The sequence below is a fragment of the Mobula birostris genome, chromosome 9, assembly GCF_030028105.1.
Source record: "Mobula birostris isolate sMobBir1 chromosome 9, sMobBir1.hap1, whole genome shotgun sequence".
NCBI classification, from domain to species: domain Eukaryota; kingdom Metazoa; phylum Chordata; class Chondrichthyes; order Myliobatiformes; family Myliobatidae; genus Mobula; species Mobula birostris.
This window is the reverse complement of record NC_092378.1, coordinates 147,228,361-147,253,470: the sequence shown is the minus strand read 5'-3', so window position 1 is coordinate 147,253,470 and position 25,110 is coordinate 147,228,361. Positions and strand designations below refer to the sequence as shown.

Genomic DNA, 25,110 nt, shown 5'->3' with positions numbered 1-25,110 from the left:
GACGGTCGGAGCAGGAGCTATACTTGGAGCGGCCGGGGAAGGGAGGCTGGCTGAAGATGGTAAGGTGGGGCGACTGGTCTTTTCTCTCAGACGCTCTTGAAGTCGATTACGGAGCCTGGTGGCGAGAGAGATCAGAGAGTCCAGGCTGTCCGCGTCATCCCTCGCTGCCCATTCATCTTTTATCTTATCTGAGAGGTCTTGCCGAAACACTTCCCGTAGTGCCTCGTCATTCCACCCAGAGTCGGCCGCTAATGTTCGGAACTCGATGGAGTATTTTCCTAGCTTCGCGAACCCTGACAGAGAGTGAGCAAGCGCTTAGTGGTGTCCTTACCGTGAATGGGATATTCAAAGACCTTCCTCATTTCGGAGACGAAGGAGGAGAAAGAGGAACAGATCTCTGGTCGGTTGTCCCAGATCGCAGTGGGCCATGCCAAGGCAGACCCTCGTAACAGCCCCATGATGTACGCAATGTTTGATATGTCCGAAATGTACGTACGTGGCTGTTACTCAAAGACCAAAGAGTATTGTAATAAGGAGGCCCGGCACTTCCCCGGTGTCCAGCGTCTGGTTCGGGTTCGGGTACGTACGGCTCTCGAAGGGATTGTGTTGCCGACCCAAGGGGCGTAGCCATCCCAGGCTGTGTGGTTTGGTCAGACGGGGCTCTTGGAAGGGACGGAGTAAGGGAAGCGGATACCCGGTGACCGGCTCACTGTCCTTCCTTACATTCAAGGACAGCGCACGAAGGTTTTCCGTGACCTCTCTGAGCAGTTGGTCGTGGGCGCCCAGTAGGTAGCCCTGGCTGGCGAGGGCCTGTTGCACGGGGTCCGTGTCCGCTGGGCTAATTCTGGCCAGGTCGTTCTGTTGCAAGCACGTGGCTGGGGACGAACCAAAGAGCAGGACACAGGCACGGAGACAGGGTCGTGAGGCGTTAGTGCAGCCGCGAACGTGGAACCGGTATTCAGGAGAATCTTTACACGGAGACAGGTTTACTTAGATTATACAGGGATTGGTGCGGAATTTAGAACTAACAGTCCAAAGGAATCAGGAAACAGGTTTACACACTCCAGAATGGTCCAACGAACTGGCGAAGCATGACAGCGACGCCAGGGTTCTTATCCTCAGTTCGCTGATGGAAAGCAGTTGTGTTGTAATTAAAGAAAACTGGGAATAATTGGAAATCGGACGAGGGGATTAAAACCTCATCAAGGAGATAATAGCAGGATGGGGCATTGCCGGACGGGACCATGACATTAATAGTTGACTCAGAAACAAAACTTCAAGAACTACTCTCTATAGTGGCAGCGAAAGTAATCGCAGACGCCTCTCAATCAACACCAGGAGGACAGAAAGTATTGTTATCTCCAGAAAGATAAACATCACAAAATGTGTGATCAAATCGGAAATGCAAGCATCAAACAAGTCAACAAATTCAGATATCTTGGCAGCCTAATAACAAGTGATGGCAGTTGCGACACGGATCAAATACAGAATAGCAATGGCGAAAGAAGCTTTCCAAAAAGACCATATTAACAGACAGAAAGATGAGTATGTACGCTAAAAACAGAATACTGCAGTGCTACATTTATTCTATCCTGACTTATGGAAGTGAATGCTGGACTATTTCCCCAGCAATGGAAAAGAGACGAGAAGCAGCTGAATTATGGTTCTACCAGAAAATGTTAAAAATATCATGGACCACAAACAAATCAAATGAAGAAGTTCTCAGAAGAGCCCAAGCAGTTTGATCACTCATACCAACAATGAGAGAAAGACAACTCAGATTCCTAGAACACATCATGCAGAAAGGTGAACTGGAAAAACTCATACTCTCTGGGATGATCGAGGGGAGCAAACCTAGAGGAAGACCTTGGCTTAGGTACATCAAAAGCCTACCCAAGTGGCTACACATTGAGGAAATGGAAATCATCCAAAGAACGAAGGATAGATCTGTATGGAAAACCATGGTCACCAACGTCCGCATCAGATGTGGTACCTAGACAGACAGACAGACAAGGATGGTGGTGGAACACTCCCTTGGCAGATAAAAAGGACCACATATGACTGCTAGATGTTCCAGATCAGGTGAGCAGTACTGAGACAGAACTGCCATGTCTGTGCAGTTAATCATAAAGTATACTCCATCTCTGTCTTTAAAAGGCTGAGCTGTCCTGTCTTAATGGTGAATGGTGAAGCCATCGAGCTACTGTGCTGCATTTGAAATGGCGGGGGTAACTATGTTTCCATGAAGCACAGTGGTCCGCAGTCTCTGTCTGGTACAGCAATTTTGCTGTGATGTCTTCAGTTTTATTTTCCAGACACTGTACAGGACTCCGCTCACAGGACTGTCGGAGTCGGGGTCTGAAGCCTATGCATTTCGAGTTTACCTGCAGCCCAGCACACTTCCCTCGCTTCCTATTTCTTAAAGGGGAACTGCACTTGCGACTTGAGCCTGCAGTCTGCGATCTATCATTTCTGAGTTTCGATAATTTTCTGAACCGTCTTCAGAAGTATGTATGGCTGTGACTGAGGATATCAGCTGCAGTGGTCCTGAATGGGAATATTTGATGATACCCATCAGAGCAACACACAACCAGTCGACCCTTTTCAGCACCATCTGAAAGCAGATATACAACCAAACGAAACAATGTTTGGTTTTGAGGGGGCCTGTCATGGTGTACCTCAGTGAGGTAGGGTACAGGAACCATGGTGTACAAAGGCTGTTGAAAATCTAGTCAAGGAAAAAAAAGCTAATGAAAGGTTCAAAAAACTAGGTAATGATAGAGATTTAGAAAATTATAAGGTGAGCAGGAAGGAGCTTAAGAATGAAATTAGGAGAGCCAGAAGGGGCCATTAGAAGGCCTTGGCGAGCTGGATTAAGGAAAACCCCAAAGTATTCTACAAGTATGTAAAGAGCAAAACGATAAGATGTGAGAGAATAGGACCAATCAAGTGTGACAGTGGAAAAGTGTGTATGGAACCGGAGGAGATAGCAGAGGTACTTAATGAATACTTTGCTTTAGTACTCACTATGGAAAAGGACCTTGGCAAATGTAGGGATGACTTGCAGTGGACTGAAAAGCTTGAGCATGTAGGCATTAAGAAAGAGGATGTGCTGGAGGCTTTTGGAAAGCATCAAGTTGGACAAGTTACTGGGACTGGACGAGATATATTATGGGAGGCAAGGCAAGAGATTGCTGAGCTCTGGCAATGACCTCTGCATCATCAGCAGGGACAGGAGAGTTTCTGGAGGATTGGAAGGTTGCAGATGTTGTTCCCTTATTCAAGAAAAGGAGTAAAATAGCCCAGAGAATTATAGACCAGTGGGTCTTACTTCAGTGGTTGGTAAGTTGATGGAGAAGATCCTGACAGGGAGAAATTATGAACATTTGGAGAGATATAATATGATTAGGAGTAGTCAGGATGGCTTTGTCAAGGGCAGGTTGTGCCTGATTGAATTTTTTGAGGATGTGACTAAACACATTGATGAAGGACGAGCAGTAGATGTAGTGTATATGGATTTCAGCAAGGCATTTAATAAGGTACCCCATGCAAGGCTTATTGAGAAAGTAAGGAGGCATGGGATCCAAGGGGACATTGCTTTGTGGATCCAGAATTGGCTTGCCTACAGAAGGCAAAGAGTGGTTGTAGCTGGGTCATATTCTGCATGGAGTTCCGTAACCAGTGGTGTGCCTCAGGGATCTGTTCTGGGACCCCTTCTTTTCATGATATTTAAAAATGACCTGGATGAGGAAGTTGAGGGAATGGGTTACTAAATTTGCCGATGACACAAAGATTCTGGGAGTTGTGGATAGCGTGGAGGCCTGTCAGAGGTTACAGCGGGATATCAATAGGATGCAAAACTGGGCTGAGAAGTGGCAGATGGAGTTCAACCCAGCTAAGTCTGAGATGGTTCATTTTGGTAGGTCAAATATGATGGAGATGGCAGAATATAGTATTCATGGTAAGACTCTTGGCAGTTTGGAGGATCAGAAGGATCTTGCAGACTGAGTCCATAGGACACTCAAAGATGCTGCGGAAGTTGACTCTGTGGTTAAGACAGCATACGGTGCATTGGCCTTATCATCATCATCATTGATCCTGTGGATAGCCAGAGGCTTTTCCCCGGGGCTGAAATGGCTAGTACGAGAGAACACTGTTGTAAAGTGCAGAGGAGATGTCCAGGGTGTTTTTTATGGAGAGAAGTTTAGTGCGTGGAATGGGCAGCCATTCACAGTGGTGCAGGCGGATACAATAGGTTCTTTTAAGAGACTCCTGGGTAGGAATATGGAGTTTATAAAAATAGAGGCTATGGGTAGCCCCAGGTGATTTCTGAAGTAAGTACATGTTTGGCACAGAATTTTGGGCTGAAGGGCCTGCATTGTGCGGTAGGTTTTCTATGCTTCTATGTTTCTAATCTTTGGAGGAATGCAGGAATATATGCTTTGTGATTAGGAAGCCACCATTGATTGCTTCTTTATAGTTTAGCCCGATGACAAATATCACATTCCACATAAAGAAACTCATTTTTGTTCTGATTATGAAAGTATAATGTTCTGGTGAAGATTTCTACTGCTGTGCTGTGGGGTATTTTATTTTAGCAGTTTTCTGTAAAAGCAGTAAAGTGCGCTTTGGCTTCGGCTAAAGATAAGGAGCCATGTTGTCCAAGTTAGGAATGTTGTGTCAGTCAATTGCAACTTTCTGTCCAGTGGAAGATTCGGGAGAGCTGGGTGGAATCAGATTTCTGTAGGACAGCAGATGAAAATGATGAGAAAATCTACAGATGCTAGAAATCTAAGCCATTCACAGAAAATGCTGGAGGAACTCAGCAGGCCAGGCAGTATCTATGGAAAAGAGTAAACATTCGACGTCTTGGCCAGAAACGTCAACTGTTTACTCCTTTGCACAGATGCTGCCTGGCTTGCTGAGTTCCTCCAGCATTTTGTATCTGAAGGACAGTAGTCTGGTTTGGGGTCTTTTGGCGATACCTGCCAAGCGGGGCACAAGGGAGATGCTGCAGAATGCTGTTGGAAGGAGAGTCCCAGTTGTAAGAAGTGCGTCATGCAAGTGAATGGCTCCAAGGGGGAAGGGCCAATACTCCAGAGAGAACTAGTTCATTCAAGATGGTCTTTGAAGATAGTTCAGAATGTGGCAGGTGTTTTTGATGCAGACCCTGGGCCCAGTGCATTTGTAAAGTGAAACAACTCCGACTAATGCAGAAATGAGCTCCAACACTTAAGCGCACATTGGACTAGTTTAATTGCAATGGGCCCTTTTATTTTTTTGGTAACTTTTTGTTAATGTTGAGAATTTGGTAAATATACTTTCTCTCTGATTTTATACGGTGCACGATCTCTCATTTCTTGGCTACCAAAATTTGTGTCTGGACAGTATTTTACACAGCATTCACTACAACCTATGTCGCTTAATTATGAACATTCATACTATCCTGTTTGGTTGAACCCCAAATCATACCAACCCTGAACATGTGTTGCTTATGAAAGGTGGCCTTCTCATCACCGAGTCTCGTGGCTATTAGCAGAGTTAGCTAACGAGCTAAGTTTCTATACGAGCTCTGATGAGAGGGTTACAAAAATAATGAAAAGGAGATAAAACAAGACAAGTCATGAAATGATGTGTTTACATCAGCGATGGACTGCACACACGTTCTGGTACTTTGGGATTAAGGTGAAGCCCACATCTGACGAGAGCTCCAGATTGGTAATGTTTGGCGGCACTTGAAACCTGAACCTTTGTATCAGGATGGTAAAGAACAGAAAAAGCTCTATCCTGGCCAGGGACTGCCCCGCACAGGCCCTGGGTCCTGCAAAACAGAGTGGCAAAACAATGTCAATTTTCAAAAACCAGAGTTAGTCACCCTCACCCCAAGACATTGAACAGTAACATTTTATAATGGGAATGCAAGGTAGCAGTATTTCTTCCTCTACAGATGCGGCCTGGCTTGCTGTAAATTCTCTACTTTCTCTTTCAATTCAGATTTCCAACCATTGTGTGTTTCCCATTGTTCTGGCCATTTTCCCGTGTCCTTATTCACCTCCTCTCGTCAGATTATCTGCCCCTCCCCATGTGTCTTTATCACTCACTCAGCCAGCACCACCCTCATCTTCACCTTTATTTTCTCTTGATCTTCACCCTGTCATGGACATTCCCTTCACCTCCGGAGGCATCCCCACTTCTCTGCAACTTCAACCATTGTTTCCCAAGTATTGCTAGTTCCACCAAAAAGTATTAGCTCCAATGTTAACTTTCACTCACTTATCATTGACGCTGATTGACCTACTGAGTATTTAGATAACACCCTGATTTTCTTTCACAATATGATAGTGCTGGAGTGGGGACTGAGGACATTTCTGGGATGTCCCCTGGAAGAAGCACTTCGGTCATGAGGAAGGTTTTGACGGTTTTCCCTTGAGGAAGCAGTATAGGAGGAGATGTGTTTCTGTGCTCTGTAAAACCATGAATCTACACTCCGTGGCAACTTTATTAAGTAGCTCCTGTACCTAAGGAAGTGAGCACTGTGTGTATGTTCATTGTCTTCTGCTGTTGTAGTCCATCCACTTCACGGTTCAACATGTTGTACATTCAGAGGTGCTCTTCTGCACACCAGTGTTCTAACACATGGTTATTTGAGTTATTGTTCCTTTTCTGTCAACTTAAACCAGTCTGGCCTTTCTCCTCTGACCCTCTTTCAATTACAAGGCATTTCTTCCAACTGAACTGCCAGTCACTGATGCTTTTTCCTTCTCACATCAGTCTTTGCAAACGCTAGAGACTGTTGTGCGTGAAATCCTCGGAAGTCAGTAGTTTCTAAGGTATCCAAACCACCCTGTCTGGTGCCAACAATCATTCCTCTGATGAAGTCACTGAGGTCACATTTCTTCCCCATTCTGATATTTGCTCTGAACAACAACTGTCCCTCTTGACCATGTCTGTTTGTTTCTACGCACTGAGTTGCTGCCACATGATTGGCTGATTAGAATTTTGAATTAACGAGCAGGTGTATCTAATAAAGTGGCCACGGAGTATGTGATTGCACTTAATAAAACTGAGGGGTATAGACAGGATCACTGCCTGAGACAGTAGTTTAAACAGAGTTGTTGACAGCATTTAGGAAACATGTGGATAATCACTGAAATTGAATAGAAAATCGCAGTTCCAAGTTCTGGAAGATGTGATTGATACTGATTGGTGCACAGTGGTTGGCATAGAATAGTGGGCAGAATGGCCTGTTTCCATGCTCAATGACTATGACTTATTTTCCACCATCTACATATGTTTGCTTTACCATCTGACATAAACAATCCTTCCGACAAATGGGCCAAGGTCAGAGGAGAAATCCCACTAACCTACAATCCAGTAATCTAAACTTCTTACCCATTGAAAAAGGAGTAAAGGCATCTCTCTTCACAAACTTGCCTTCAGCATCCAGAAAGTTGGAAGGGTTGAAGTCATTTGGGGATTTCCATTGAGTTTTGTCACACAGCACCGAGGTTAGCAAAGGGATCACTGGTGTGCCCTAAGAATGTAATTTACAAATTAGGTTGTTATTCCCTTTGAGGATTATCACTGAAAGTATTTTCACTAGAACAGAATTAACAAACTTGGCAACTATTCCACACTTCAGGTACATTCGTACCTCTAACAGATCTCCAAAGTCCTTCACTCAGCCAAGATCAACCATGAATGTTGTATCCCAGCTGTCTATGTGATATGCTGGTCAGGGCAGTATGATATGGAGGGATAGCTATTGCCCGTGTAGCAGGCTCGCATGCTCCACACAGCTGATCAATCCAAAGACCATAAGACCATATGATATAGGAGCAGAATTAGGCCATTTGGCACATTGAGTCAACTCCACCATTTCATCATGGCTGATCCAATTTTCCTCTCAGTCCCAATCTCCTGCTTTCTCTTCATATTCCTTCATGTCATGGACAATCAAGAATCAATCAACCTGCCTTAAATATACATGAAGACTTGGCCTCCACAGCCCTGTGAAAAAGAATTCCACAGAGTCACCACTCTCTGGAGAAAAAAAAAATCGTCCTCATCTCCATTCTAAAAGAACATCCATCTATTCTGAGGCTGTGTCCTCTGGTCTTAGCCTTTACTACTGTAAGGAAACATCTTCTCCACACCCATTCTATCAAGGCCTTTCACCATTCCATACGTTTTAATTAGCTCACCCTTTATTCTTCTGAATTCCAGTGAATGCAGGCCCAGAGCCATCAAACACTCTTCATATGACAAACCATTCAATCCTGGAATCATCTTCATGAACTTCCTTTGAACCCTTTCCAATTTCAGCACATCCTTTCTAAGATGAGGGGCTCAGAAGTGCACACAATCCTCCAAGAGAGGCCTCACCATACATTAGAAAATCTTAACATTACATACTTGCTTTTATATTGTAGTACTCTTGAAATGAATGCTAACATTGCATTTGCCTTCCTCACCACAGACACAACCTGCAAATTAACCTTTAGGGAATCCTGCACAAGGACTCCCAAACCCCATTGCCTGTCAGTTTTTTTGTATTTTCTCTCCATTTAGAAAAGAGTCAACCCTTTCATTTCTTTTAGCAAAGTGCATAACCATTCACTTCCCGACACTGTATTCCATCTGGCACGTCTTTGCCCATTCTCCTAATCTGTCTAAGTCCTTCTGTCACCTTTCTACTTCCTCAAAACTACCTGCCCCTCCGCCTGTCTTCTTATTGTCTGCAAACTTTGCAGCAAAGCCATCAGTTCCATCATCCAGGTCAGTGAAATACAGTCCTGAGTAAAGCAGCTTCTTAAAGTATCATTCCCAACACAGACCCTACTAGTCTCGGCGGCAACCAGGAAAGACTCTTTATTCCCACTCTTTGCCTGCTGCCAATCAGCCACTGATTTTCTCCATGCTACAATTTTTCCTGTGATACCATGGGCTCTTAACTTGTACACAACATCAACCGATTCTCCATTCTCTATCCTGCTTGTTATTTCTTCAAAGAATTCCAACAGATTTGTCAGGCAAGATTTTCCCTTGAGGAACCGTGCTTTCTAAGGCCTATTTTGTCATGTGCCTCCAACTACCCTGAGACCTCATCCTTAATAATCAACTCCAACATCTTCGCTGCCAGCAAGGTCAGACTAACTAGCTTATGGTTTCATTTCTTCTGTCTCTCTCCCTTCTTGAAGAGTAAAGTGACATTTGCAATTTTCCAGTCATTCAGAAGCATTGCAGATTCTAGTGATTCCTGAAAGATCATTACTAATGCCTCCACAATCTCTTCAGCCAGCTTTTCTGTACTCTGGGATTTTCGCCATCTGGTCCAGGTGTCTTAGCGACCATCAGACATTTCAGTTTCCCAAGAACCTTCTGTCTCATAATGGCAACCACACACTTCATGAGTCCTGACAGCTGGAACTTCCACCATTCTGACAGTGTCTTCCAGAGTGAAGACTGATGCAAAATACTTATTTAGTTCGTCTGCTATTTCCTTGTCTGCTGTTACTACCTCTCCAGCATCATTTTCCAGGGACCCATATCCACTCTCAGCTCTCTTTTACACTTTATGTATCCAAAGAAACTTTTGGTATCCTCTTTAATATTATTGGCTAGCTCACTTTCATATTCCATCTTTACCTTCCTAATGACTTTTTTTAGTTGCCTTCTGTTGGTTTTTAAAAGCTTCCCAACCCTCTAACCAGTAATTTTTGCTCTATTATATGCCCTTTCTTTGGCTTTTCTGTTGGTTTTGACTTCTCTTGTTAGCCAGGATTGTGTAATTTTGGCCCGAGAATGCTTCTTCCCCTTTGGGATGTATATATCCTGTGCCTTCCATATTGCTTCCAGAAATTTCAGCCATTGATGCTCTACCGTCCACCTTTTGATTTTGTCCACCTTTTACATTGCAGCTCATCCTGTTGACTGCAAGTTTGCCTATCAACAGCCTCTCCTCACTACACAATACACCACAAAATCCAAAGGAATGACAAACACCAATTCAGTTTGGCACCAGTGGCATCGCAGGAGTTGTCAGTCAGTGTTGAACTCAATGTACAACTGCCATCTGGATTCCATCTCTTCCCCCTGAGTGGGCAGAGCTCCAAGGCAGTGAAGGTTTGAAATCACATGTTTCCTTCTCCTTGATGAGCTGCCAAGCATGGCTGATGAGCCCCATCTGCCCGAAGCAGCTGGTTTTAAGGTGCCAGAAATGCACCCTTTCCCTTTCTGCTGCCAGTGGAAACATTTTTGCCAGGATCAGTAGTTAAGCCACACTTGAAGGCCAGGAGCTGGACTTGATTGTTAGAACCTATTTGAGATGCATGCTGTGGGGAGCATTTAATAGGTAGTGGGAGCTCATCCCCAACACCTTCCCTGGCTATGAAATCTTAAGGAACCAGCAGTGCATTGACCGCTGAAATTCCCTCTCTGTCACTCACTTATCTGAAGTTTCGACAATTGTTCATCCCAGTTTGGCAAAAGAATAAATCAAGGAAGGTAGTGCACCCGTGGCTGACAAGGGAAATTAGGGATAGTATCAATTCCAAAGAAGAAGCATACAAATTAGCCAGAAAAAGTGGCTGACCTGAAGACTGGAAGAAATTTAGAGTTCAGCAGAGGAGGACAAAGGGCTGAATTAGGAAGGGGAAAAAAGATTATGAGAGAAAACTGGAAGGGAACATAAAAACTGACTGTAAAAGCTTTTATAGATATGTGAAAAGAAAAAGATTGGTTAAGACAAATATCGGTCCCCTACAGACAGAAACAGGTAAATTGATTATGGGGAGCAAGGACATGGCAGACCAATTGAATAATTACTTTGGTTCCGTCTTCACTAAGGACATAAATAATCTTCCGGAAATAGCAGGGGACAGAGGGTCCAGTGAGATGGAGGAACGGAGGGAAATACATGTTAGTAGGGAAGTGGTGTTAGGTAAACTGAAGGGATTAAAGGCGGATAAATCCCCAGGGCCAGATGGTCCGCATCCCAGAGTGCTTAAGGAAGTAGCCCAAGAAATAGTGGATGCATTAGTGATAATTTTTCAAAACTCTTTAGATTCTGGATTAGTTCCTGAGGATTGGAGGGTGGCTAATGTAACCCCACTTTTTAAAAAAGGGAGAGAGAAACCGGGGAATTATAGACCGGTTAGCCTAACATCGGCGGTGGGGAAACTGCTAGAGTCAGTTATCAAAGATGTGGTAACAGCACATTTGGAAAGCGGTGAAATCATCGGACAAAGTCAGCATGGATTTGTGAAAGGAAAATCATGTCAGACGAATCTCATAGAATTTTTTGAGGATGTAACTAGTAGAGTAGATAGGGGAGAACCAGTGGATGTGATATATTTGGATTTTCAAAAGGCTTTTGACAAGGTCCCACACAGCAGATTAATGTGCAAACTTAAAGCACACGGTATTGGGGGTAAGGTATTGATGTGGATAGAGAATTGGTTGGCAGACAGGAAGCAAACAGTGGGGATAAACGGGACCTTTTCAGAATGGCAGGCAGTGACTAGTGGGGTACCGCAAGGCTCAGTGCTGGGACCCCAGTTGTTTACAATATATATTAATGACTTGGATGAGGGAAATAAATGCAGCATCTCCAAGTTTGCGGAAGACACGAAGCTGGGCGGCAGTGTTAGCTGTGAGGAGGATGCTAAGAGGATGCAGGGTGACTTGGATAGGTTAGGTGAGTGGGCAAATTCATGGCAGATGCAATTTAATGTGGATAAATGTGAAGTTATCCACTTTGGTGGCAAAAACAGGAAAACAGATTATTATCTGAATGGTGGCCGATTAGGAAAAGGGGAGGTGCAACGAGACCTGGGTGTCATTATACACCAGTCATTGAAAGTGGGCATGCAGGTACAGCAGGCGGTGAAAAAGGCGAATGGTATGCTGGCATTTATCGCAAGAGGATTCGAGTACAGGAGCAGGGAGGTACTACTGCAGTTGTACAAGGCCTTGGTGAGACCACACCTGGAGTATTGTGTGCAGTTTTGGTCCCCTAATCTGAGGAAAGACATCCTTGCCATAGAGGGAGTACAAAGAAAGTTCACCAAATTGATTCCTGAGATGGCAGTACTTTCATATGATGAAAGACTGGATCAACTAGGCTCATACTCGTTGGAATTTAGAAGATTGAGGGGGGATCTGATTGAAACGTATAAAATCCTAAAGGGATTGGACAGGCTAGATGCAGGAAGATTGTTCCCGATGTTGGGGAAGTCCAGAACGAGGGGTCACAGTCTGAGGATAAAGGGGAAGCCTTTTAGGACCGAGATTAGGAAAAGCTTCTTCACACAGAGAGTGGTGAATCTGTGGAATTCTCTACCACAGGAAACAGTTGAGGCCCGTTCATTGGCTATATTTAAGAAGGAGTTAGATATGGCCCTTGTGGCTAAAGGGATCAGGGGGTATGGAGGGAAGGCTGGTACAGGGTTCTGAGCTGGATGATCAGCCATGATCATACTGAATAGCGGTGCAGGTTTGAAGGGCCGAATGGCCTACTCCTGCACCTATTTTCTATGTTTCTGTGTTTCAAATTCAAGTTCAGTTTATTGTCATTTAACCAAACGAAATAACATTCTTCTGGGCCAAGCTACACAACTCAGTACAGAAAACTCGCACACGTAGCACAAATTATATTTCCACGATTAAATTAAGAAATAATAAGGTACAGTTATGACACAAGTTAAAAAGTATAATGCTGCTGGCCCTTCATGTGTGATGAGTCCTGGGTTGTGACAGGGAGTTCAGTAGTTTCAGATCCAGATAGATATTCTCCTAATGCAACTCTACCTCCTGCCTGATGGTCGAAGGTCAGAGATTGCTGGATAAGTGAGAGGGATCAGTAGGAATGCCTGGGCCCCTGCAGACATATGACTCCTGATAAATATCTCTGATGAGTGCAAGAGAGACCCCGACTATCTTCTCTGCAGTTCTCGCAGCCCTCTGTCGGGAGTTGCAGTCAGACGCCTTGCAATTGCTGTAGCAGACAGTGATGGAGTTGGTCAGGGCACCCTCGATGGTGCTTCAGTAAAAATTCATTAGAATGGAGGAGAAGCCTCACTGGCCTCAATCTCTTCAGGAAGTGGAGATGCTGAGGTGGTGGTGAGGGACCAGGTAGGATTGTCCATTATGTACACTCCCAGAAACTTGGTGCTCCTAACTCTACAGAAGAGATGTTTATGTGCAATGAGAAGTGGTCAGATTCCACCTCACTGAAGTCCACAATCATCATTTTGGTCTTGTCCACGTTGAGACTCAAGTTGTTGTGTCAGAAGACAGCATACCAGCCTCTCAGAAGTGCTTGGACCTCTGCTGTCAGTCCTGAGTTAATCATCTGCTTAATCAAGCTTACTCCAACATCTCAGTAAGTTCAACATACACTTATTCCAGGTGCTTACCATCTTTGGGTGAGAGAGGTCTCTTCTCAGATACCATTTATCTCTCTCAGCCTTACTGCAAAAGTTCAAAGTTGGAATTCAATTTGGTATCAAAGATGAACTCACTTTCTTCCTGGGCGTCTCAGGAAACAGCTCCTTATCCCTTGCTGGCAATCTCCCAACTCAGCACCAAGAAACCCACCATTCTTCGGTCGCGTAAGTCTCAGGTGTATACCCTGCCAAATCCGTGAGATTGGGATGTCTCTCCCATACTTGGCTCAGTTTGTGTGAATGCTGTGTGATTTCCTGCCCTGTTACAGCTCGTTGCCAGGAAATAACAGACTGCGTATCCCATATAATTAAAGGAAGTATATTTATGAATATTAACTTAAGTAAAGAGTTTGTAAAGAAAAGAGGAAAAAACAAAAAAGGGCCCATTATAATTAAACAGTCAAATATGCACAGGTGGGAGCTCAACTCTTCCAAAATTCACAGGCACCGATCCTCATCAGATTCCTGCACCTTGCTCCATTGAAAAATGCTCCCCACCTGATTGAATCCTACAATTGGTTCTCTCCAGCGTCTTCTGTCTTCACTTCCAACCCAACAAAAAGCAAAGCTCACACCAGTGTCAGGCACAAAAAAAACCTGCTCCCCCAGCCTTCTCTCCTGATTGCATGGCTAACATTTCTAAGTACCCGTTACCTTTAACAATACCACAAACTCTGCTTATACAGGAAGACGATTAGATGAAATACCCTACAACATTAGCAGTGAAACCTTTACCAGGGTGTGACACATATGCTACAATGATCTACCTTGAGATTCATTTTCTTGCACGCATTTACAGGAAAAAAGAAATATAACAGAATTTTATGAAAGAAACAATACACAGTCAAAGTCTGACAAAGAAGAAGAAAAACACTGCAAATGAAGATAATACAGAAAGCATTCGTTGTAAAGAATCCTTGAAAGTGAGTCTGTAGGTTGTAGAGTCAGTTCTGAGCATTGGTGACTGATTTTATTCATGCCAGTTCAGGAGTTTGGTGACTGAAGGGTATTAACTGCTCCTGCGCTGTGTAGTGTGGGACCTGTGGCTTCTGAACATCCTGACTGATGGTGGTAGAGAAATGAGAGCATGGCCTGGATGATGGGGGCCGTTGATGATGGACGCTACTTCCTTGTGTTTGCATTCCATGTAGATCTATTCAACACTGAGGAGAGCTTTGCCTGTGATGGACAGGGTGTGGGCTTCATCTCGGGTCGAGATTATCATCGGATGTCCAAGTACGAGTATGCACAGGTGCAATAAGACACCTGCTTGCAGCAAAATCACAGGCACATCGGATCACAAGGTTTTCACCATCATCATATCTTGTTTAGAAGCCTCATGTTGGTACCTTGTGAATGGCCTTCTTCTTTATAAATTATGCATTTCTACAAGAAACTCGAGAAGAGAACCAAACAACAAAATGGAGATGTATACAGTGCGAAACAAACAAATCCAATATGTAATTCATAACAATTAAGAGAAAAAGCACCCGAAAGAGAATTATGTAAAATTAGTATCCACCCCAACCACTTACTGGAAAAAAACACCCAGGCCAACCATTGTGCATATAAAAGAAAAAAAATCAATCGGAGCATTCAACCCCAGAGAACTGTAAATATATATAGAAAAGAAAGTATAATGCCGACTATCAAAAGTATAATGTAATTCACAACAAAAAACCGTATAACTTACAAAATAAATCTGAAAGTAAAGGATTGTAGCATACAAAAATAAAAGAGAAACTTACCCTAAAGATGAATTGTAAAAATATTCAAGAAAAGGTCCCCACACCATATGAAACTTTGTGTCTGAATTGAGAAGTGAATGATTAATCTTTTCGAGGTCCAAACAGGCTATAATATCACTAAGCCACTAAACGTGAGTGGGAGGTGCAGCATCTTTCCACCTAAGGAGAACTAACCGTCTAGCCAAGAGAGAAGCAAAAGATAATGTTCAGCATTTAGTCGGACTGAAGTGCAAACTTACATCACCCAAGGTGCCAAAAAGTGCAACCAGAGAGTCAGGTTCTAAATGGCAATTAAGAATATGAGATAGGGTTGAAAAAAACCTCTCTCTAAAATTTCTCTAGACTAGGACAGGTCCAATACATATGAATAAGGGAAGCCTCAGCCCCTTTACACTTATCACAGACAGGGCTAATGTCAGGGTAAAAACGTGATAATTTAGTTTTAGACATGTGAGCCCTGTGTACAACCTTAAACTGCAAAAGGCAGTGGTGAGCACATAGAGAGGTTGAAGACTCGTACGACCTGATTTGGGAACAGCTTCTTTCCAACTGTAATAAGACTGCTGAATGGATCCTGACCCGGATCTGGGCAGTACCCTCCAAGTATCTGGGCCTGCCTCTTGGTTTTTTTGCACTACCTTACTTTCCACTTTTCTATTTTCTATTTATGATTTATAATTTAAATATTGAATATTTACTAAGTTTTACTATTTTTAATATTTAATATTTGTAATCCAGGGAGCGTGAAGTGCAGAATCAAATATCGCGTTGATGATTGTACATTCTAGTATCAATTGTTTGGCGACAATAAAGTAAAGTAAAGGTTGAGTTGACTGACTTAAGAATTGAAACCCAAACTGCATCAGATAAGGAGATATTTAGATCTTGTTCCCGGGCAGTTCTAGTTTTATCAACAGGGGCACGCCTCAAAATCACCAACTTATCCGGAATAGCGGAAATTAAACCTTTACCCAATGGATTAGTACAAAGAAACAAATCCAGAACATTTTTCTCAGGCATCTCAGGAAAGTCTGATATCAAAAGGTTAATGAAATGTCTAATTTGAAGGTACCTAAAGAAATGAGTATTAGGTAGATTAAACATAGCAGACAATTGTTGAAAAGTTGCAAAATGGTTATCAATGAAAAGATCTTCAAAGCGCCGAATACCCTTTTTATGCCAGTCGTAAAATATTGGATCCCGCATAGAAGGTAGGAAAAGATGATGATGTAAAATAGGGCTAGAGAGAGAAAAACCATGAAGACTATTAAATTTTCTGAACTCAGCCCATATTCTGAAAATCCCAGTAAACATCATCAACTGACTCTCCTCTGTCTATCCTGCTTGTTGATTCCTCAATGAATTCCAGCAGATTTGTCAGGCAAGATTTCCTCTGAAGGAAACCATGTTGATTTTGGCCTTTTTATATCATGGGCCTCCATGTACCCCAAAACATCATCCTTCATAATGGATTCAAGCACCTTCCCAACCACTGAAGTCAGGCTAACTGGTCTATAATTTCCTGTCTTTACCTCCCTCCCTTCTGAAAGAGTAGAGTGAAAATTCCAGAGATACAACGTTCACAACAATATCCTTGATACAAAATGATACAAGAGAGACACAATTAGAACAAAAAACAAAGTCCATTTTACTACAAGTTCCCTCCGTATCTCATCCCCTGACCCATGCTTGATGCTTCCAAGAAGTTGAATATGTCAGTTTGACAAGTCACATAAAATTACATGAAGAAATTTTAAGTATTTAGTCACAAACAATCCATTTGCACTTTCATAGAACAATTGCTGGCAATCAGTCACTCATTTCACCTCACGTACCTTTGGAAAGAAATATCCTTTGAAGTTCAAGTCCTCTGTTGTTGAGTGCATGACGTTCAATGGCACAACGTTAGCAAACCTCTGGATTTCGTGGATCACTGCATTGGTGTATGGCAAATTTTTCCGATCTTCAGTTCTCGGAAACCGCTCAGAACCAATCACTGTGTTGATTTCATCGTGGACTTTTTCTGGAACACAAGGAGATGCTTAATGCACTCAGCAGCAGGGTGAGAGCACAGATTCTCACATGAGGAAAAACATTCATCAATCAGATGCTCCTCACCCTGAATCTGTGGATATTTCATCATCAATAGCATAGCCCAACGAAGGGTGGTCGAAATTGTCTCCATTCCAGCAGCAAACAGGTCGGCGACTGTGACTACCAGGTTGTTTTTATGGCAATATGTATTTGGGTTACCTGATTCCTGTAAAAAGTGATAAGATCATAAGATACATGTGCAGAATTAGGCCATTTGGCCCATCAAGACTTCGCCACTATTCCATCATGATGAATTTATTAACCCTCTCAACCCCATCCTGCTACTTTCTCTCTATAACCTTTGACACTCTACTTAATCAAGAAGCTATTAACCTATTCTTAAAATATACTAAATGATGTGGCAATCACAACCAACTGTGGCAAAGAATTCCATAAATTCACCACCCTCTGGTTTAATAAGTTATTCTTCATCACTGTTATTTGTGTTCTGAAGCTGTGCCCTCTGGTCCTAGAACTACCCCCCGCTGCCCCCCCCCCCCACCACCAATATAGGAGCTACAGGAATCATTCTCTTTGCAACCACACTCTCAATATTCACACTTCCAAATATTCAACAGATTTCAAAGAGATCCCTTCATTCTTCCCAAAAGTACAGGCCTGGAGCCATCAAACTCTCCTCATATGTGAACCCTTTCATTCCCAGAATAATTCTTGTAAATGTCTTCTGGAGCCCTCTTCAATTCCAGAATATTCTTTCTTAGATAAGGGAATAAAACTGCTCACAATGCTCCAAGTGCAGTCTCAGCAATGCCTTATAAAACCTCAGCATTATATTCTTGCACTTATACCTTAGCCCTCAAGAAGTTAATGCTAACATTGCATTGGCCTTCCTTACTACCAGCTCAACCTGCAAGTTAACATTTGAGGAATCTTGTACAAGGACTCCCAAGTTACTTTGACCTCTGATTTCTGAATTTTCTCCCCATTTAGAAAAGAGTTTATGCTTGTATTTCTTCCAACAAAGTACATGACCATACATTTTCCTACACTGTATTCCATATGCCACTTCTTTACCCATTCTCCTAATATGCCCAAGTCCTTCTGAAGGCTTCCAGCTTCATCAACACTACATGTCCCTCCACATATCTTCATATTGTCTGCAAATTTGGACATAAAGCCATCAATTCCGTCATCCAGATCATTGATGTATAATGTGAAATAAGTGGTCCAAACATCAACCCCCATGGAACTCTATGAGTCACCAGCAGCCAAAGAGAAAACACCCTTCTTATTCCCACTCTTTGCCTCCTGTTGTCAGCCAATCGTTTATCCATGCTAATACCATGGATCAATCATGTAATACCATGGGATCTTATCTTTATAAGCAGCCTTACCTTTAGTAATGGACTCCAGCATCTTGCCAACCTCGGTAGTCGGGCTAACTGACCTATAATTTCTTGTCTTTTGCCTCTCACCCTTCTTAAATATTGGAATGATTCTTGCAACTTTTCAGTCCGCCAGACCCATTTCAGAATCTGGTGACTTTTGAAATATCACTAGTAATGCCTCCATTAACTCCTCAACTAGCTCTTCCTGAACCTTGAGGTGTCATCCATCAGATCCAGGTGACTTATCTACCTTCAGACCTTTCAGCTTCCCAAGCGCCTTCTCTCTGTAAATGCTCACGTCTACCCCCCAACACTTTCCATGCTGCTGGTGTCTTTGACTTCCATGTCAGCCATGGTTACCTCATCCTCCTTTTAGAACACAGGAGCTTAGAGACAGGAGTCTGAATCCCACCATGTCCTGAGGGATAAAATCCAAAGTACTTCAATAACTCTGGAATTCTATAAAAAGGGTAACATGCAAACTATGAGCTGGTGTGGAACATACCTGCTGTTGCTTTAACATGAACGCATCAATAAAGCTCCTTGGATCATTTGCAGCCAGTGTCTGGTAGTTCTTGGTTATGAAGTCTTTGATAAACTGCCAAATCAAGTTTTGATTTTTCCGAAGTTTCTTCTTTGAACGGAATAGAAATCCCAGTATGGGAACAGCATTATAAAGCTGTAACATAAGAACAATAATTTTGATAGTAATGTTTTTAAGTCGAAGGAAATTCTGATGGACACTTACAACATCTCGTTGTCCCTGGCTATGGTTGCAGCATGCTTCAAAGCAGCCACCATCATACTAATCCCTGGGGCATCAGTGGCAACATGTCCTAATGACCACAGACCACGGGCACTCACTCCCATAGTTGCCAAGTGCTTGAGAAGATTGGTAATGTCCCACATCAGGGATATCATGCCAGCTACCCTGAACTAGCACCAGTTTGTCTACAAGGTCAATAGGTCAACTGAAGATGCCAATTTGATCACCCTTCAGACTGTGTTGGAACACTGAGCTCACAAAGACACCTACATCAGGATGATTTTGGTTAATTACAACACAGCCTTTAACAAAACACTACCGAACAAGTGCTGCCAAGCCCCACAATGTAGGTCTTTGCATATCAATCTGTATCTAGATCTTGAACTTCTTCACTAATCTTTCTCAGATGGTGATACTAGGCAAGTGCACATCAACACCCCTCCCCCAACCCTGAATACCGGTGCCCCACAGAGGTGTGCACTGAACCCTCTTCTCCACTCTCTCTTCACCTATCCCTGCACTCCCGCTCATGCTACAAAGTCAATCACCAAATTTGTAGATGACACGACTGTGATTGGCCTAATCACAAGCAATACCAAACAGAGAGGAGGTGCTGAAACTCTGTCTGATTGGTGCAGGAACGACAACCGATCACTCAACATCAAGAAAACAAAAAATGATAATTGACCTCAGGAGGGGAAGAGGCCCTTGTCAAACAAGCCCTGTTATTCATAAATGGTGAGCTAGTGGAAAGGGATTCCAGCTTCAGGTTTTTGTCGATGAACATCACTGAGAAGCTCTCTTGGTCCATCAACATAACTATGATAATAGGGAAGGCACGGTGATTAGTGAGGAAGACTACCATGGCTTGCAGGGGAATCTGGACCAAATGGAAAAAAATCCACTGAGAAACGACAGAGGAGCGAGGTGTTGCACTTCGGTAGGACCAACCAGGGTAGGTATTACATGGTGAATGGTAGGGCACTGAGGAGCATGGTAGGCTGAGGAACATGCCACAAGGTTCTTAATTTCCTCTCTGTACTCAAACTCATCATTACCTGAGATACAGCCTACAATTGTTGTGTCATCAGCAAACTTATACATTGAGGTTGATGGAAACTTCGCTACAAAATCATGGGTGTACAGAGAGTACAGCAGGGGGCTGAGTACACAGTCCTGTGGGGCACTGGTGCTCAGAGTGATTGTAGAGGAGAGCTTGACCCCTATTTTTACAGCCTGGGTCCAGTCTGTGAGGAAGTTGAAGATCCAGCTGCAGATCTGAGTGCTAAGGCCCAGGTTCCGGAGCTCAGGAATCAGTTTATTTGGAATGATGGTATTAAAGGCAGAGCTGTAGTCAATGAAAAGGAGCCTTACGTATGCGTCTTTATTCTCCAAGTGTTCTAAGGAGGAATGTAGAGCCAGAGAGATGGCATCTGCCGTTGACCTGTTGCTCTGGTAGGTGAATTGCAAAGCATCCAAGTTGACCAGTAGGCTGTGGCTGATGTGTGCCATAACCAACCTATCGAAGCACTTCATAGCAATTGATGTCAGAGCCACAGGTCGATAGTCACTCAGGCATGCCACCTTGCTCTTCTTCGGCACTGAGATTATCGTTGCCTTCTTAAAATACGAGGGGATCTTAGACTGAAGCAAGGAGCAGTTGAAGATGCCCAGTCCTTGAATACTAACCAGTCCACTGATTCAAAGCAGTCACGGAGGACCTCATCCATTTCCTCCATCCAACCCGACACCACTTTTGACACTGTGACCTCCTGCTTCAGTTTCTGTTCATAAGCCGGGAGGAGGAGTACGGCCTGATGTTCTGATTTTCCGAAGTGAGGTTGACGGAAGAGTAGGCATCCTTGACTGCTGTGTAGCAGTGGTCAAGTATATTCGGGCCTCTAGTAGGGCAGCAGACATGTTGGTACAACTTTGGCAGCGCCTTTCTGAGGTTGGCCTGGTTAAAGTCCCCAGCTGTAATGAGCAAAGCCTCCGGATACCTGGTCTCAAGTTCACTGATGTTGGCATACTGTATGTTCAGAGCACACTCCACGTCCGCCTGGGGGGGAATGTAGACTGCTGTCAGTATGACCGAGGTGAATTCCCGTGGCAGATAGTCGGGACGACACTTCACCGACAGGTGTTCCAGGTCCAGGCTGCAGGAGCTTGTCAGTGCCACTGTGTCCAAGCGCCACCCAATGTTGATCAATAGGCAGACACCACCTCCCCTCATCATGCCCGAAGATGCCGTGCGGTCCACCCGATGGATTGAAAATCCCCCTGATCAGATGGCACAGTCCGGGGTGGGAGGGGAGAGCCAGGTCTCGGTCAAACAGAATACACAGCAGTTCTGCATCTCCCTGGTAGGTGAGTCTCCCTTTAAGATCATCCACCTTGTTGTCTATGGCTTGCACGTTAGCTGGTAGGTTGGTGGGCACAGGGACCCCGAAGCCCCTCAGTTTCAATCTGACCAGCAACCCAGCTCTTCTCCCACGCTTCCTTGGTAAGTAGTGCATCTTTCCAGGTCTCCATCGATGCAGTGTGTTGTTGTCAGCTCTTTGATGTTGGTGGACGCGCCCCGCGGGAATCGATCAGCCGGTCGCGTCGTTAGACGCTCCGGGTCGGGCCGAGAAACGTGGGAGGCTCCCCTGCCACTTCCAGCTGCCGGGGGCCCGGGCTGTCGATTGGGTCGGGCCCCGAAGCCGACACTTAATCCCGGAAGGCCGGGCTCCTTGCTGAAACAAGTCTTTAAACCGAGTCACAGGGCTCGATTTCCGAGGTCGGCGGCGGAGGGCTCACTTCCGGCAGCTGTGGATGGCCACCAACGGGGCTTTACGGTGGTCGCTCCGGGGAATCGTCCGGGGCACCTTGGGGTCTCTGCCGTCACTCCTGTGTGGTCGCCTGCTCCGGAGAGCTTCTGGTCGGAATGGGCCGTGTCTCCAAGCGCTCCGGCACGGTAGCAGACCGCGGGTCTCCGGGAACGTGGTGGACCTCGCTGGCCGGGTCCAGGTGCGGTCTGGAGTTTCAGAGGCAGTTCTTGCGCGGTGGTCTCCAGCTGGGTCAGTAGCTTCGCCAGGGTGTTGTTGATCTTTATCTTTCTAAAGTGAAGGTTTGGGAGGGTTTCTCGGGTATAGGATAGTGGCGAGGGCTGTTTGCTCGGGAGAGCACGCGCAAAGTCGCCAGTTACCGGCGCCATCTTTAAATAATCATTGTAAATATCTGTTTTGCAGGGGCAGGAGTAGCACCGTAATCTCGTTGTCTTGAGCAATGGCAATAAAGTTCTATTCCATGCTATCAACATCAAAACAAGCAATTGATCATCAATACCAAAAACCTACATGGATTAGAGAAGTGGCAACAAATCGTTAAAAATGTGAAATTAGGTGTGCTAGAAAAATCACTCTAGGCACTGCCCACTCATCAAAATAATTTTTCCAAAAACTCCCTTCAGCAAAGTGCTATAAAGCTATTAAAACAAAAATGTCATGCGACCTGAAACATTTCTTCACCCAGGTAGTTAACCTGATCAACCACGCCAGTTACGGTAGGCCATCCCTACCTTCATAGAAACATAGAAACATGGAAAATAGGTGCAGGAGTAGGCCATTCGGCCCTTCGAGCCTGCATCGCCATTCAGTACGATCATGGCTGATCATCCAACTCAGAACCCTGTACCAGCCTTCCCTCCATACCCGCTGATCCCTTTAGCCACAAGGGCCATATCTCACTCCCTCTTAAATATAGCTAATGAACTGGCCTCAACTGTTTCCTGTGGCAGAGAATTCCACAGACTCACCACTCTCTGTGTGAAGAAATTTTTCCTAATCTCGGTCCTAAAAGGCTTCCCCTTTATCCTCAAACTGTGACCCCCCATTCTGGACTTCCCCAACATCGGGAACGATCTTCCTGCATCTAGCCTGGCCAATCCCTTTAGGATTTTATACGTTTCAATAAGCTCCCCCCTCAATCTTCTAAATTCCAACGAGTATAAGCCTAGTCAATCCAGTCTTTCATCATATGAAAGTCCTGTCATCCCAGGAATCAATCTGGTGAACCTTCTTTGCACTCCCTCTATGGCAAGAATGTCTTTCCTCAGATTAGGGGACCAAAACTGCACACAATACTCCAGGTGTGGTCTCACCAAGGCCTTGTACAACTGTAGTAGTACCTCCCTGCTCCTGTACATGAATCTTCTTGCTATCAATGCCAGCATACCATTCGCCTTTTTCACTGCCTGCTGTACCTGCATCCCACTTTCCAAGACTGGTGTATAATGACACCCAGCTATCGTTGCACCTCCCCTTTTCCTAATCGGCCACCATTCAGATAATAATCAGTTTTCCTGTTTTTGCCACCAAAGTGGATAACCTCACATTTATCCACATTAAATTGCATCTGCCATGAATTTGCCCACTCACCTAATCTATCCAAGTCACCCTGCATCCTCTTAGCATCCTCCTCACAGATAACATTGCCGCCCAGCTTTGTGTCATCCGCAAACTTGGAGATGCTGTATTTAATTCCCTCATCTAAGTCATTAATATATATTGTAAAGAACTGGGGTCCCAGCACTGAGCCTTGAGGTAACCCACTAGTCACTGCCTGCCATTCTGAAAAGGTCCCGTTTATTCCCAGTATTTGCTTCCTGTCTGCCAACCAATTCTCTGTCCACATCAATACCATACCCCCAATACTGTGTGCTTTAAGTTTGCACAGTAATCTCCTGTCTGGGACCTTGTCAAAAGCCTTTTGAAAATCCAAATATACCACATCCACTGGTTCTTCCTTTATCTATTACCTCCATCACTGCACTGCACTTTAAACACCTTAAATCACTTTTTATAATGCTGTTTACATTGTAAATACATGCTGGTGTTTATGCATTTATGAATATTTTACCTCATATTTTTACTTTAACTTTATTCTTTACATATTTTTATTATTTATTTTGTTAAATGTTGCTGCTCTTTTAGTTGCATCTTGCACCAACACACCACAGCAACTTCCTAATACATGCAAATGTACAGTACTGTGCAGAATCCTTGGGCACATATCTATAGCTGGGGGGCTAAGTCTTTTGCACAGTACTGTATGTTACGTCTTCACAGTTTTCAAATAACACAATATTACTGAGCTAAAACAAAGCTAAGTGCTCTTATTTCTGATTCCCAGCCACCTTTCTACTTTAACCAATATACAGTACTGTGCAAAAGTCTTAGGCAGTGTCGCTACATATTTGAGCCTCAGACTTTGGCACACTACTGTGTATGGCAAATAAAGTTGATCCTTGATGTTAATTACAGTTGTTGATAGGTGTTTATTACCACAGTTGTTCTGATCAGGAACGTATGTCTGGAAGGACAGATCCACAGAGTCCAAAGGCCATGTCCGAACACTGTGTGGAACCACTGGATGGTACACAATGGCGGCGAACTGATAGACCAATGGAGAACATTTCTCTATGACAAACTCACTGGTCGACTATATAAGTTGCTTTCTTAATGAATTGAAGGGCAGGTACTTGCAAATCCCAAAAATATCTGCTGGGACTTTTTGCAAATACACTACAATTGAAATACACTCAGTAGCGACTTTATTGGGCAGCTCCCGTCCCTAATAAAGCGTATGCTCATGGTCTTCTGCAGTACTTCCAATTCAAAGTTCGATGTGGTGTGTGTTCAGAGATGCTCTTCTGCACACCACTG

At 44.0% G+C, this 25,110-nt stretch overlaps 1 protein-coding gene across 1 annotated transcript in view; it reads right to left on the bottom strand.

Annotated features, from left to right (window-relative positions):
* Positions 1-5,270: 5,270 nt before the first annotated feature.
* Positions 5,271-25,110, bottom strand: part of LOC140203168 (cytochrome P450 2K1-like) — a 94,805-nt gene continuing 74,965 nt past the window's right edge. The window contains exons 11-15 of the mRNA XM_072269073.1: positions 19,145-19,318; positions 17,315-17,456; positions 17,032-17,219; positions 7,393-7,534; positions 5,271-5,821 (exon numbers count right to left, since the gene is read on the bottom strand). Of these exons, the coding sequence (XP_072125174.1) occupies positions 5,643-5,821; positions 7,393-7,534; positions 17,032-17,219; positions 17,315-17,456; positions 19,145-19,318 (825 nt within the window). The 3' untranslated portion in view covers positions 5,271-5,642. The remainder of the gene's footprint in view (positions 5,822-7,392; positions 7,535-17,031; positions 17,220-17,314; positions 17,457-19,144; positions 19,319-25,110) is intronic.